The 13,644-nt window shown below is 36.7% G+C and overlaps 1 protein-coding gene across 5 annotated transcripts in view; it reads right to left on the bottom strand.

Annotated features, from left to right (window-relative positions):
• The window catches only part of CCDC93 (CCC complex scaffolding subunit CCDC93), a 53,548-nt gene that overhangs the window by 14,816 nt on the left and 25,088 nt on the right, over positions 1-13,644 (bottom strand). For 4 of the 5 annotated variants that reach the window (XR_013957200.1, XM_080620952.1, XM_080620954.1 and 1 more), the window contains 7 exons: positions 13,466-13,516; positions 12,363-12,449; positions 6,991-7,107; positions 2,667-2,729; positions 2,425-2,498; positions 1,788-1,869; positions 379-450 (listed from right to left, as the gene is read on the bottom strand). Coding sequence is in view for 4 of the 5 variants with exons in the window: in XM_080620952.1 (XP_080477078.1) it covers positions 379-450; positions 1,788-1,869; positions 2,425-2,498; positions 2,667-2,729; positions 6,991-7,107; positions 12,363-12,449; positions 13,466-13,516 (546 nt within the window). In the remaining variant the exon portion in view is untranslated. The remainder of the gene's footprint in view (positions 1-378; positions 451-1,787; positions 1,870-2,424; positions 2,499-2,666; positions 2,730-6,990; positions 7,108-12,362; positions 12,450-13,465; positions 13,517-13,644) is intronic. The other variant, XM_080620953.1, reaches the window with a different exon arrangement.

The raw sequence follows: 13,644 nt of genomic DNA, 5'->3' as shown, positions 1-13,644 counted from the left end.
AAAAAAAATTAAAAAAAAAATCAACCAAAACAGACATGCTTTCTGAGGAAGACCTGTTTTTGTCAGAGATATGCACTGCTCTTAACACAATATCCAGAGATTTTCTTCTCCGGTACTATAAAGAAGTTAAAGACACAAAAGCATCTCTAAGTTAGCCCCATGGATTCTGCAAGAACAATAAAGAATACTACAGCTATCTTCGGTCTGCTGTATTTCTATGATTATTAGCCTGAACTGTGGCTTTACCAGTGGGGAGTGGGGACAGAATTTTTCAGAGAATGCAACAGATACTTAACTGCTTACAAGAATACCCTGAAAGGAAGCAGGGCCTGAATCAACATTTTAAATTACAAATTGAAAATAAACATTTGTTATTACCTGTTCCTCCCCATTTTCCACTGCCTCAGCTTTCAAATTCTCAATACTTTGTTGAAGTCTCTCCATTTCTTCCTTTAAAACAAGAAAAAAAATAAAAATAAAAAAAAAGTTGCTCTTAACTGAGACTTATCCTCTTAAAAGGGGAAAACAGGAAGCTTGACAACATACACCTCTAATGAGCTGACACAAACTTTATATTTGAATTTAAGATTAAACAGCATTCTCTGCTTAAGAGTAAGACATCCATTATTACTCATTATATAAAAGTGTCTGCTTTTATCAGACAGGAACAGATTTATTTCTTAGCTGGATCTAGTATATTTGCAAGTAAGACAACTAATGAGTGACGTGGAAAAAGGAACTGAGGAAGCAAAGAAATATTACAGTAGCATCAGCATGACATGGGACTGCAACATATTGCATTTGTAAAAAATGAATGAACCTAAAGTCACTTGCAGGTTTCCATTACAAACTTGCAGTTTCCATTACAATTTTTTAGTACTTTCCAAAGCAGTATGTATGGGAAAATAAGGTTCCTGTGATCAGTCTATGCCTCTGGGCACTATTTCTTTTTACTTCTTCACATTCTATTGAATCCCACCCACTATTGTTCAAATAGAAGAAAATGAAAACAATTCTCTCTGATCACGTTTCCAGGCAGTCCATAAACACAGCAGTAAACAAGGCAGCAAAACATAGCAATTAAGTGGTAAAACTGAAATGTGCTCTGAAAACTGCAATAGCTGCATCTCAGTCTGGTCTCTTTTGGTGGGTTGCTCCAAAGCTCAGGGCCTTCACAAAGCCCTCCTCTTTGGCAGTCTACCTCTCCTCAGGTCACTGTTGGCTGCATTATCCAAGAAAAGACAACCTATTTCAGGTGTGAATAGCACAGGTGGGTATTTAGCACAGCCCAACCTCGAACTTAGATTTTAATGCTCCCTGTCAACCCACCCCAAGTTGCTTTCAGCAGGATGGTAAAGGGAACAAGAAAAGCCACAGCTGTGACCAGTATATGGCTGATATAGTCTATGTCTACAAACTGTCCTGTATTAAAAAATCCAGGCACAGCAGAATATTGAAGGCCAGACTAATTCAGATGCCTTAGCACCCTTCCTTATACCTCCCTGCCTCAGGCTAGAGGATAAGTCCTGGTTAATCTGGTTCCATCCTTCTTGGACATCAGCCTTGTTGCAGATATGATATACTGCAGAACTGGGCAACTGTTCATAGTTCTGCTGCAAATCAAGCTGGTGGCAGAATTCTATAAGAAGCTAGAACTACCAGTAAATGGGGGAAGGGGACAGGGACAGATGACTGACAGGGACACAACAAGACAACAAATCAGGAAGAAGTATAATGCTTATTTCCAAAGTTTTAAATGAATCCTTACTTCAGAAAGTAAAACTTACCCTACAATGTGCTTTGAACTCTTGCTCCTGGCTTTTTAGGTTTTCATTCATGGCCACCAGTGCTCGCAGACTCTGTAATATGCTAAATTTGAAGATCCAGTAAACCACATTAGATTTTCAGTTTCTGATTTAAATAGATGGCAAACTAAAAGACATTAGAACAAGCTTAGTTCTAAATAAATTTCCAGTAAAACCTGTGTAAATTAAAAACCCAAATATCACCACTGATAAATTAAGGTCAAAATAAAAATGTAATATTACACTGAGTATTTTGATGGTTTTGCTATGTTCTGGCCTCATTACTGTGGAAGTTTTGAGAGAGACTCCTGTTTATTGTATGTGAGATGAAACCTTCAAATATGAAGAAAATAAGTAGATGAGGCCTTCCTGATATATCAACTGTGTCTAGAGTTCTTCTGCTTTAAACACCTACAGTTATTTTCAACTACAGATCGACATTTTTCATTCCAAATGAATACTATGGTAATATTTTATTCTCTTTGGAAAACAAGCTGGAAACTATTTAATTTCTAAATTGTAGTTATTTATTTAGGTTGACAAAGCAAGAAACATTAAATGATTAATTTTCAAACCATCAATTTTCAGAATTTCAAAGGTCACAAAGTAAGTAACTTACCTAGAATCTGCCTGGGATTCTATCGTTTCTAAGGCTGCCAATTCTTTGTCCAGCTTTTCACTGTAACTCTTAACCTAAGGGTTGCAATTAACAATAAATTGAAATACACTTCTAGACATGAAATGATTCATGGCACTTAGTTTTGTCAAATGTCTTCTCCATTTAATACATCCCTCTACACACAAAGCTCCTCAAAAATGATTCAGCCAGAATGCGTACATGGAAAAACAAAGAAAGATTACCTCTGTTAATGTCTTTTTTGCTTCAGTGCATTTTGCCTGCAGATCAGTACATTTAGCTTGCAACTATTACAAAAGAGAAAAAAAAAAAATCATGCTAATTACACCTGTAATGGAGAACAGCAGTATTTGACCTGTTAATAATGGTTGCCTATTAAATAATAGGCTAACCATCAAACACACTGTCTTTTTGTGTCATCTACCCTGAGAGCATTTGATTGCAAGAACTCTGATTGAATATTTAATTAATAACAGCAATCATTTTCAACCTGACCTTCTAGATGTCTGGATGCCAACGGAATCGTAACTTACTTGATAAAATCGCTGCTAAATCTCAGTGTTATTTAGCCTGGTTACACTGGTCTAGTTTCATACCAGGCTAAGAAGATAGCTCCATTCTGTACTTCTTCAGATAAGTTAGGGCGATCTAAGACTTGCATAAAAGTGCCGTGGCACCATACCACAGACACGTCCATATAAATTAGGAAAGTTCATTTATGTTTTTCTTTTGTGTAACTATGGAAAGTCTAGTAAGAAGGCAGTTAGTAAAATGTCACTGTATATTTCACTTGTAAAATAACTTACAGAGACCAGTTTTAGAAGATCCTTATGATTTAAACATCCTTATTTAAGATAACATTGCAAATAGTAACAATAAAAATGTGACATGGGTTAAAAGTGGAGCAGAAGTGCTGCAAACAAAGAAATGCACATTTAGCTTTCTGTTCCACTTCATGCTGGTTTAGTTCGCTGTTCACAACATGGAGATTTGACTCAACACTCGTTACTTTCCACACCTGAATTTATAAAAAGAGAGCATTTTCATATTTTTCACCAATAATTCAAAAGTAAATTTAAACCTCCAGTTCATATCTCACAAAGCTTAAGGAACATTTTTTATAAGAACTCTTGCTGAAACTTACTGCAGTACTGAAGCCAGAACTTCACAATCATTTTTCAGAAGGGGTGTCTTGATTATGACTAAGTTCAAAAGCTGTCTTTGGCAAGTGGTTAAAAAAAAATTAAAAAAAAACAAACCAAAAAAACCCAAAACCAAACTCAAAACAAAAACCCCAGCCAGGAGTTTTTTTACTTTACGAAAGTGATAAAAGAACTGTACTTGTCTTATAGCTGTCAGTATTTCTTTTCCCTTCTAAAACCACATAGCACTGAGATTGTTATGTAGTGGAAATAAGCAACACAGAATTAAAGGGCCTTCAACTACTAAACTGACAAATAGTATGATAACAGATTTAGAAATCATTTAACTTCTGTGGATTGTGAAGTTTGCTTGGCTGTGAAAAGCAGATCTGTAATGAATTAAGGACTCTACCAATTTTGTATGGTTTATAACCATGTTTCCTCCTTACTCCAAACTGCTTTCTTCTCAACAGTACAGGGAATGCAAGCAAATATATACATTCATGTGTCTGGGAAACTGGCAGAGGAAATTACTTGCCCCAGGCATGAAAATGTAACTCACTCAACATATATATAGTTACAGGCATATTCAGTATTACTAATACAGTAGCCACACTACGCTACAATTTCCTAGAATATGAGCCAACTGCTTCCAAAAAAAAAAAAAAAGAAAAAAAAAAGAAAAATGAAAAAGAAAAAAGCTTTTGAACATTTCAGAACAGCTGCAAAAGCCACCCACAACTGCTAAGCACATTTACCAGACTTTCCTACAGCTCAACTAGGCAAGAAAGATCAAGGAAACAGCATGGCTGGAGAACTATGCTAGTGCACATTTTCATTGTTTGAAACCTGAGCTACCTGTTCCAGTTTCCTAATGCTACTCTTACTACACAATTGTACCTAACTTGTACACCTCAATGTTAAACTTCAGCTAACTGCCTCCAAAAACGTGCTGTTCTCACAATGCAAGGGCTGGGGCGCGGTGTTCTAATACATGCATACATTCAAACCGAGCATGCCTTCTGTTATGTCTACATAGTGCCCACAGACAAAATGCAGATAGATGTAAGCTGGTGAACACAACCAAAATCTGTAGAACTGTACCAGAATATCCTTAAACCTGAGCAAATGTGCCACCTTTTATAAAGGGGCAGTGCTAAACCATTGCCATTCATGACAAATGAGGCTTATCTGGAACTGATTTGCAACCTGCTAGCTCAGAGCAGATGCTGTGAGGAAGCCTTCATCTGTCTCCATTCTATAATATACACACAGTACATCTGTATCTCCCTTCATATGTAGTTGCCTTATAGCCTTTTGAAAGTAGAGTTTAAGTGTGACAGAAATGTACTGCAATGAGTTAGGATACAATGAACTTCATCCTCTTTTTCCCCACTTCTGAAATTGAAAGATCTCATACTGTAATTTGTGTTTCTACTTCAGGAAAAAAAAAACCTCAAACCAACATGAGAATTCACACAGAATTTAACTGTCTGTAAGCCCATATTATTATTTTTGAAAGCCTGACACTTCAGCTTGCATTTAATGCTAGACATTGTTAATATTTTTTTACTAACAGTCATCATTTTGAAAAAAACAGTAAAGTTATGCTTGACATAAACAGACATGGAAAATTGATATTACCAAAGTGTTAAAAGACTACAAACTAAAGTTTTTAAAAAAGGTGTATTTAATTTCAGATCAAAATATCGTAATTATAGTATACATAAATATAGTACACTTTCTCATATTCCACTCTAGAATGGAGAGGAATTGCGACAGACATGGTTTACATTCAACATACAATGGAAATAATAGTTGTAGTGTTACTGACTAGGAAAAAATGCTTTTTTTGAACAGATGGGGCATGCTAAGGGCAACACAGAAACGCATCAGTTTAAGAATGAAACTAGTTCAGCGTGTTCCAGAAGAAATGCATTCTAATATTTACCACTCAATATACTGTCATACTCTACCCTCCCAAAGTCTTTTTTTTTTTTTTTTAACACAAAATAATTTAAGAAGAATGTGCACTGCTTTTTCATGAACCTTATTATTAAAGTCAGAAAAAAACAGAAACAAAGAACAGGACAGGGAATTTGTCTTTCCAATTTCTTCTGCATAAGCTTTATTTCTATATCTTAATTTAAACTAGGTATTGAATTTTAGTCACAGACTTCAGAAAATGGTTCATGGCATATGCTTTACTGAAGGGAGATTTGAGTTTTGAAGAGATAAATATCCTTTAAATAAAAGGTATTATTGCACTGTTACAGAATACTTTATTCTCATTTTAAAAATAAATAAAAAAAGTAGTCAGGTCTACTAGTGGCTGAGCAGGAAGGCTTAAAATACAGTGCTCCCATAGTTATAGAATAGCAGGGAAGGCGTTCAAAGCTACCATTCCTTTACTGCTGTTTGAAAGACTGAACCTATAACTTTCTCATAAAATGTGCCACACAGATGCCTATCTTTCAGAGCCCACATACCACCAACATTTAATAGGAAAACACAGGTAAGATGTAGGGGGTTAAGACATTACTGACAAGAGCAGAGCAAAACAAAAGAAAAAACAGATGAAAGTTGCTGAAGCAGTGATGTACTTGACAGAAGTCATCAGCAACCATTGTTCCTCAAGTACTATTTGGTTTTTGGCAACCTCTGCCAATTACTGACTCTGATGCAGTATGTTTTCATCAGATTCTGCAAGGTAAAGATGGCATCACACTGATTACAGCAGTATGCATAATTAAAAGTGGCATTTCATTAATGGCACAGCTTTCCTACTTGTACTTTCCTGGGGTTAAATGGCAATAGACTAAGTAGGTTGAAATACAGGAATGGTGGCTCTTGCTCTTCAAATTCAAGAGCCCTTCCACCCCCCTAAAACAAATGTGAAGATGTGAACCAAGCAGTGACTGTGCAAAAACACCCCCAAACAAACAAGCAAAAAAACCCACCTTAGTCAGTGAGACAAGCTGGCTCATATGAAGGGCAGGAAGTGATACAAATAATCTGTGGCATATTTTAGTGAAACTTGCTAAACTGTTCCTTGAAACTGTGAAAACAGCCCATTCAACACTACAGCTAACAAGCCAAATGGAGATACTCTGGTTTTCCCCAAGACAGGTATGCAAAAAAAAAAAAAAAAAAAAAATTAAAAGCACAATTTGGTTAGCTAGCCCTCTTCTCACAAACAGGACTATACACTTCTCTAATGTAAACACAGCCACATTGTCTTCATAACAAATGTGCAAGCAAGACATTCAGAAATGTAGAAATGAATGTTCAGCATGACAAACTGACGGTACAGAAGACAGCTTGCAAATCTTTTCTGGATGGCAAAAACTTTGTGATCAACTACATTTATGCATGTTTTCTTCTTTATTACACACACAATACTTACCTCTTCCAGGAGTCTGTTTTTTTGCAAAATCTGCTTATTCAGAGATGCCACCTTCCTTCTATGTTGTTGGGCAGCTCCAAGCCTTTCTGGTCGCTCCTCAGCAGAAAGCTCAGATTGCTAAAACAAATAATAACAACAGCCTGATGGACCTCACACCATTACTCTTTGCTCCTTCAGTAGCTCAGGAAATGCCAAAGTGAGACATACCTGTGACATTCCTTATCAAGAGCTGTGTCCCACTATACAACAGAAAGAATGACTTACCATTTTATCTCACATCAAGATAAGGAAGTGGCTGAACAACTGAATTATATCCCAAAGGTGACAGGTAAATTAAGCTAAAAGTAAAGTCAGGTGCCCTGGGTGAGGTTAGAAATACTACAGTAAACTAGAAGAAATACATTTTTCACATGAGCATTACAGTTAAACCTGGTACAGTCAGTTCTTAAACAGAAAAAATTACATTTTTTTACAGTATGTCAAAAAAACTCCTTGAACAGTGTTATTTACTGAACTCATTGTATCAGATGGGGTAAATTGCTCCATACCCCAATTAGTAGATCTAGAACTTGAAAAATTGTGTATTTAGATTTTGAAATACTGGCTTGGATGTATCTTTATGCTATATGACAATGACATACTCAGCATGGTAGATACATTTACCACTCTAAGTGGTTTCTTTTTTTTTTTGGTGTGCATGTGTGTTCTATTGACGCCAGTCTTTGAAAACTACTCAATCCAGCATGCATTGCCAAGAAAGTGTCTCATAAAACATAATGAAGCCAACCATCTGGACCCTGTTCTCTCTGAATTGTGAAAGGAAAGCTGCCAGAAACCTTCTTTACCAGGAATAGCATTTATAATAGAAATTGTGTATTTGTGATAGACAATAATTAAATAATTAAATAATAATTAAAAATCAGTGCTAGCTAGATGTCTATGTGATTATTTGCCTAAGCATTGTATGTATCTTTTGGAAGTCCTCACTTAAATATATCCATCTGTTTTGGTAATTTGCTGCATGCACCTAGACTTTTTTCCCCAGCTAATCCACTTTCCAGTATTTTGCTAGAAAAATGGTTAATTTGCAAGTACTTCAGGTGCTAATTCGTAGAGTCTGTCAAAGACTTCAGTACCAAGTGTTTTTTGAATATTTACCAAATGATGACAAGCACTACAATGTATAATCAGCATAAATGGTACAGGAAGAATTAAATACTCCTCACTCATATTTGCTCCTGGTATCCACTCGAGGCAGATAGGTAAGCAGATGCCTCCTTAACAGCTTAATTTTAAATGAAAATAAGAGGCAAGACCTGTCGTCCTCTTCTCCATTTTCTATGTTATTCATATTGAGGAGCAGCTTAATGATTTGTTATACTTTTACATCCACAGAAAGAAAAGACCAATTCTGACATCTTAACCCAGCCAATTCACAAACTTCCTTCGCATATGTTAGGAAAGGAAAAATGCCTTTCAGCAGCACCTGTTAACACTGAACTATTCAACAAATAAACACTCAGATGTACTTACTCCTCTCATTATTTAGTCAAATCACATTCTCTCATCATGTCATGCAATCTAAGACCCCATCCTGCTCACCATACATTTTGCCTATCTCATATGCATACCATGCAAATCAAGAAAACTGGAAATGCAAGAGAAAGAAACATCAGCTAAATCAGCCCAAGAGTGATCTTGCAAAAACAGTTAAAATCCATACAGTACAGGTTAGGTATAAAGAAAAGGTCATGTCTTAAGAACTGGACTGTTACAGTTTACTTGAAAATGGGAAATAACCATCACTGTAATACAGAGGTTTCTGCAAAAAAAAAAAAATCCTTATGGTCTGCAAATGAAAAAGTTAGGGTTAAGTCTCATGCAGTCAAAGTGGGCTAAGGATCTGCTCTGCAGCAACACTACAGCTTTAAAGTTACTGAGAAATTGGGTTCCAATTTGTGGAGGAAAATGCATCTTTCAGCAGAGAAGGAAGAAAACACAAATTATAGAAGCTGCTTTGCTTTTGACAACACTGTTGTTACGTGGTCTTTTACTAGACTGAAACAACGGTTGCCTTTTGAACATAATGTAGGAAAGCTGTAGCTGAGCACTAATGTATGACTGTTTAAGATGATTAATTTGACACTCTAACTCAAACTAAGAACTTAAATTACATGTGACAAAAAGGGATACATAAATACATCCTTCAACTTTGTTAGCACACACTATCCCCACCACCAACAGGTATAGGCTCGCTTCTGCATTCTTCTGCATTCCCTGCAACTGCTCAGTTGCCCTAAAAAGATATAGCCCATTCAAATAAACAAGACAAATTCTGTCATGGGAAATGAGGATATTATTGTTTAAGTTAAAACACCACATTAATTATGCATGAAGATCACTTATCTATGTCAGCTCAAAAACTGCCATCTAAAATAAATGGCTAATTCTAGACTTAAAAATCCTGCCTCCCACTGTTCACATGTAAAAGTTTTAAATGGGAAGGAGGAAGGAAATATATGCAATTAATGTTATTCTTTGTAATGAGATTCTCTCACACACATTAGTGCTATAAACTTTCATATAATTAAAGAGAATTCAATCATTACAGAACTTCCCATTCTTAAAAACAAAATACAACTGAAAACCAATGAAAGAGTCTCTGTACAAAAACACAAACTTTGTAGCAGTAAATAATTTTGTTTATCTCTTCATATTCAACCATGTGCTCGCAGCCTAGAAAGCCAACCGTATCCTGGGCTGCATCAAAAGGAGCATGACCAGCAGGTCCAAGGAGGTGATCCTGCCCCTCTACTCTGCTCTCTCGAGACCTCACTTGGAGTATTGTGTGCAGTTCTGGTATCCTCAACATAAAAAGGACATGGAACTGTTGGAACAAGTCCAGAGGAGGGCCACGAGGATGATCAGGGGACTGGAGCACCTCCCGTATGAAGACAGGCTGAGAAAGTTGGGGCTGTTCAGCCTGGAGAAGAGAAGGCTGCATGGAGACCTCAGAGCAGCCTTGCAGTATCTGAAGGGGGCCTACAAGGATGCTGGGGAGGGACTATATTCATCAGGGACTGTAGTGATAGGACAAGGGGTAACGGGTTCAAACTTAAACAGGGGAAGTTTAGATTGGATATAAGGAAGAAATTCTTTACTGAGAGGGTGGTGAGGCACTGGAATGGGTTGCCCAGGGAGGTTGTGAATGCTCCATCCTTGGCGGTGTTCAAGGCCAGGTTGGATGAGGCCTTGGGTGGCATGGTTTAGTGTGAGGTGTCCCTGCTCATGGCAGGGGGGTTCAACTAGATGATCTTAAGGTCCTTTCCAACCCTAACTATTCTATGATTCTAACCATCTCCTACTAGCAGATTTCACAGGTTTAGATCTGTCTCTAACTCCCTCATAACTGCCTCAATTGGAAGTCCATTGTCTGAATCCCACTGGGAAAAAAGCAGTCCCCAGCCTTGGAACAGCTCATATCTGTTTTCAGTAAAGTTCCACGTAAATCATTCCAGTCATTTCAATGTAATTTGCTGACACCTTTCCTTGCCCCTTTCTAGAGGCTCAGGAACTCTCTGCATCTCACTTTATCATTGAGGGTTTCCTCAAACTAAAAAAATACAAAAATATCCAATTTAGTATTTTCCTTGAAAGACAACCCCTAAACATATTAAATGATTGAAATGATTATTGTATGCTACTTCAACCGGCTCTGTAGGGTGCACAGTATTCTCCAGTGTAGGATTCTAGAAGCCCAAAAATATTCTGAGTCAACTTCCTAAGATAGAAGCAACTCACAAACTACATTTTAAACTGTTGAAGAGGAGATCCTCCTTCAGGCATTTCTGAAGGGGCTAATTTTGAGACAGCACTTCTTCAGTTTTAGCATTCCCTCATTTTACTTTTCCTCCTATTCTGCTCCTAGCAAAATCACCTGTTATATATGACTATACTTGTAAATTTTCTAAAACAGTAAAATCAAAACTACTTTGAATAACTGGCCTTAGAAAGCTGGTGATGAATAGACAGATAAAAGCCATGTTAATTTTCTGCCAGTATTTTCAGGAAGTGAGGTACAACCAAAATCTTCCTCTCAGTTTACCCAGCAAGTTAACATAGCAGCAGAAAGAAAAGACAAATGCAGAAAACTGTATGCACTGACCTTCTGCAAAGGTGCCACCTTGTAAGGAAGGTCTTGGCACATGGCAATATCAGATCTAGAATTTTCTTTGCCAGCTATCTTCACTGGGGAATTATAAAGACTCTGGTAGACAAATAAGCACTGCTGTGTTCTTCAGAATATGCATAGTTACAAGGGATTAAAACTATTGGAACTCTACATATCCAAACACTGCTGATGCTTTAATAAGCTGATAACATCCTTAACTCTTTTTTTTTCCAGTTATCTGCATGCACACAGAATTTTTTTTGTTGGCCACATCTAATAGATCTGAAAAGCAATATATTTTTGGTTTGACGTGAATCAGTTCTTGTTTTCCAGAGTATTAATCATTCTTCTACTATAATAGTCAAGGTCCTGCTGCTTTCTCTCAGAACAGAAGAAATGTAACATTGAAATATGACCCTTGGGCTTCTGTTCTTCCAATCCCTTTTAATAAAGAAAGACCAAGAATCTGCGATAGACTATGTTGAGTTATAGGGTTTATCTCCCAAATGGGAAAGCTCCATACCTCATGTGTCAACAAAAAGAAAGAAATATGAGAAGACTATTGGACAAGTAAGGGCGATCTATAACTCATATCTGGCAGTGATGTATTGTATGTATTAATTGCTTGAAGAGAAAGATTTTCTTTTCACATTACTGTGAAAAAAAAAAACCCCACAGTGGAACACAATAAATGGAGCTAATAGGCTTGGATTCTAAAAGCAACAAAGCTCTGTTTTTAATACTAAATTCAGAACTAGAGACCCAGGGCATGACAGAGAATTGGAGCCCAGCACAAGTAAGAGCCCAGAGTTTGAAAATCTGAGCGGAGGAGGCCTAGATTTTTCTCTGAGCAGGCCTACAGAACTTCTATGCTTAACACTGAACACTTTAAAATGCATTAAGAGTGTAGGTCTCTTATTTGAACAGGTATCAACCCAGGCCCTTCTTTACTCATTAAAACATTCAATCAGGTGCTTAAAATTGAACACAATCCAGGAACAGGTGCTAACACACTAAAAGCTTGTGAATGTTTAAATCTCATTGAAATACTTTCCTGAATCCTGACTGTGCTATCTACAGCATATATGAAACAGTGCTGTTTCAAAAAAACCACGGAAATTAAGTTCAAAACTTAAGGCCTAAATTAACAAGCTATCAAACACAACTTGGTAAACCAAACACAATCAGGTAACGCACTTACCTTTTCAGCATATTCTGACACTATTTGCTTGATCTCATCTGATTGGAGTCCAACAATCTGGCCAACTGTGCTTGCTGTCAATTTGCCCTGCAGTCGTGTCAAGAAAACATTTGGAATTTTGCAGCTGCTTGTGCTTTTTACATGGCAATTTCCCCAAGCTCCAATTTTAACAAAAATGTGCAAAACCTTCACACTGGGTAATAATCTCTAGCCATAAGACCGTGAAACATTCCACCCCCAAAAAACTCCACTGATGGAAATTTCCCATTTACAACCTTCTAGCAAACTTGAATTCAGATTTTCAAAAACCTACCTAATTCTACTCTGTACACTGAATTTTTCATGTGCAGTAATAAAACTCAGTATTAGACCACATTTGGAGCCAAACTATGATAATACAGATGTGTGAAAAAATGCACCTTTCAAACTGGATGCATGTACAAGAACAATATTCAAGTAAAACTGAATTCTACAGTGGATTTCAGTAGAAAGCATGTCATCAACTTTGAGACTAGACTAATTACTACCTTTGCTTCTGTGACTTCAGCATAAACAGAAACAATGTTGCACAACTGAATTTCTTCCCAGTCCTCCCACTCAGGTCCCATTATATCATTAACTACAACCAGTTAAGAAAGGAAGACACGAATACAGTATTTTCAGTGTTTTAGACTAATGGTGGTGTTTGTAAATCTTTATCAGTTGCTCTGAAAAACACCTGGAAATGAAAACAACTTTCCTTCACTCTTCCCAGTAAAATGATTGCTTCTGTGGTTATCTTCACAAGATAAATAAAGTAAGACCACACTGCATCTTGGGTAGCTGCAAAGCAATGTCTTTCCCCTGAAATTCTCCTTGCAGAAACCATTTTAAAGAGGCACTTATTTATATCGCTTTCAGTATTTCAAGGCAAAAGATTAAGTCACCAGCCTCATAAAAATTACTATCATCTCAATTCAACCATCTTTTCATGCACTCCCTTCATGATAATTTAAACACTGTCATTCCAAGATTTCAGACTCATAATTAACCCAATTTTAGGAATAATTGGCATAATCAACCATAATGTAAACAAAGCTTTATCAGTTTTAAGTGCTGTTTACCTCTTCTGTTGCCATTGCAGCCATTCCAGTCATCAGAGTTTTAATGCGAAGCTAGGGCAAAATATGAGGGATTACATGTCGTAATTTATCTTTTGTCATTTAACTTCTGCTTAGTGACAAGGACACATATATACAATTAGTATCATATAATATGCATATATTATTGCATGTAATAGCAG

Source organism: Psittacula echo (assembly GCF_963264785.1).
Source record: "Psittacula echo genome assembly, chromosome: 6".
NCBI classification, from domain to species: Eukaryota; Metazoa; Chordata; class Aves; order Psittaciformes; family Psittacidae; genus Psittacula; species Psittacula echo.
The sequence above is the reverse complement of the archived record's forward strand: the minus strand, read 5'-3'. Positions and strand labels throughout refer to the sequence as shown.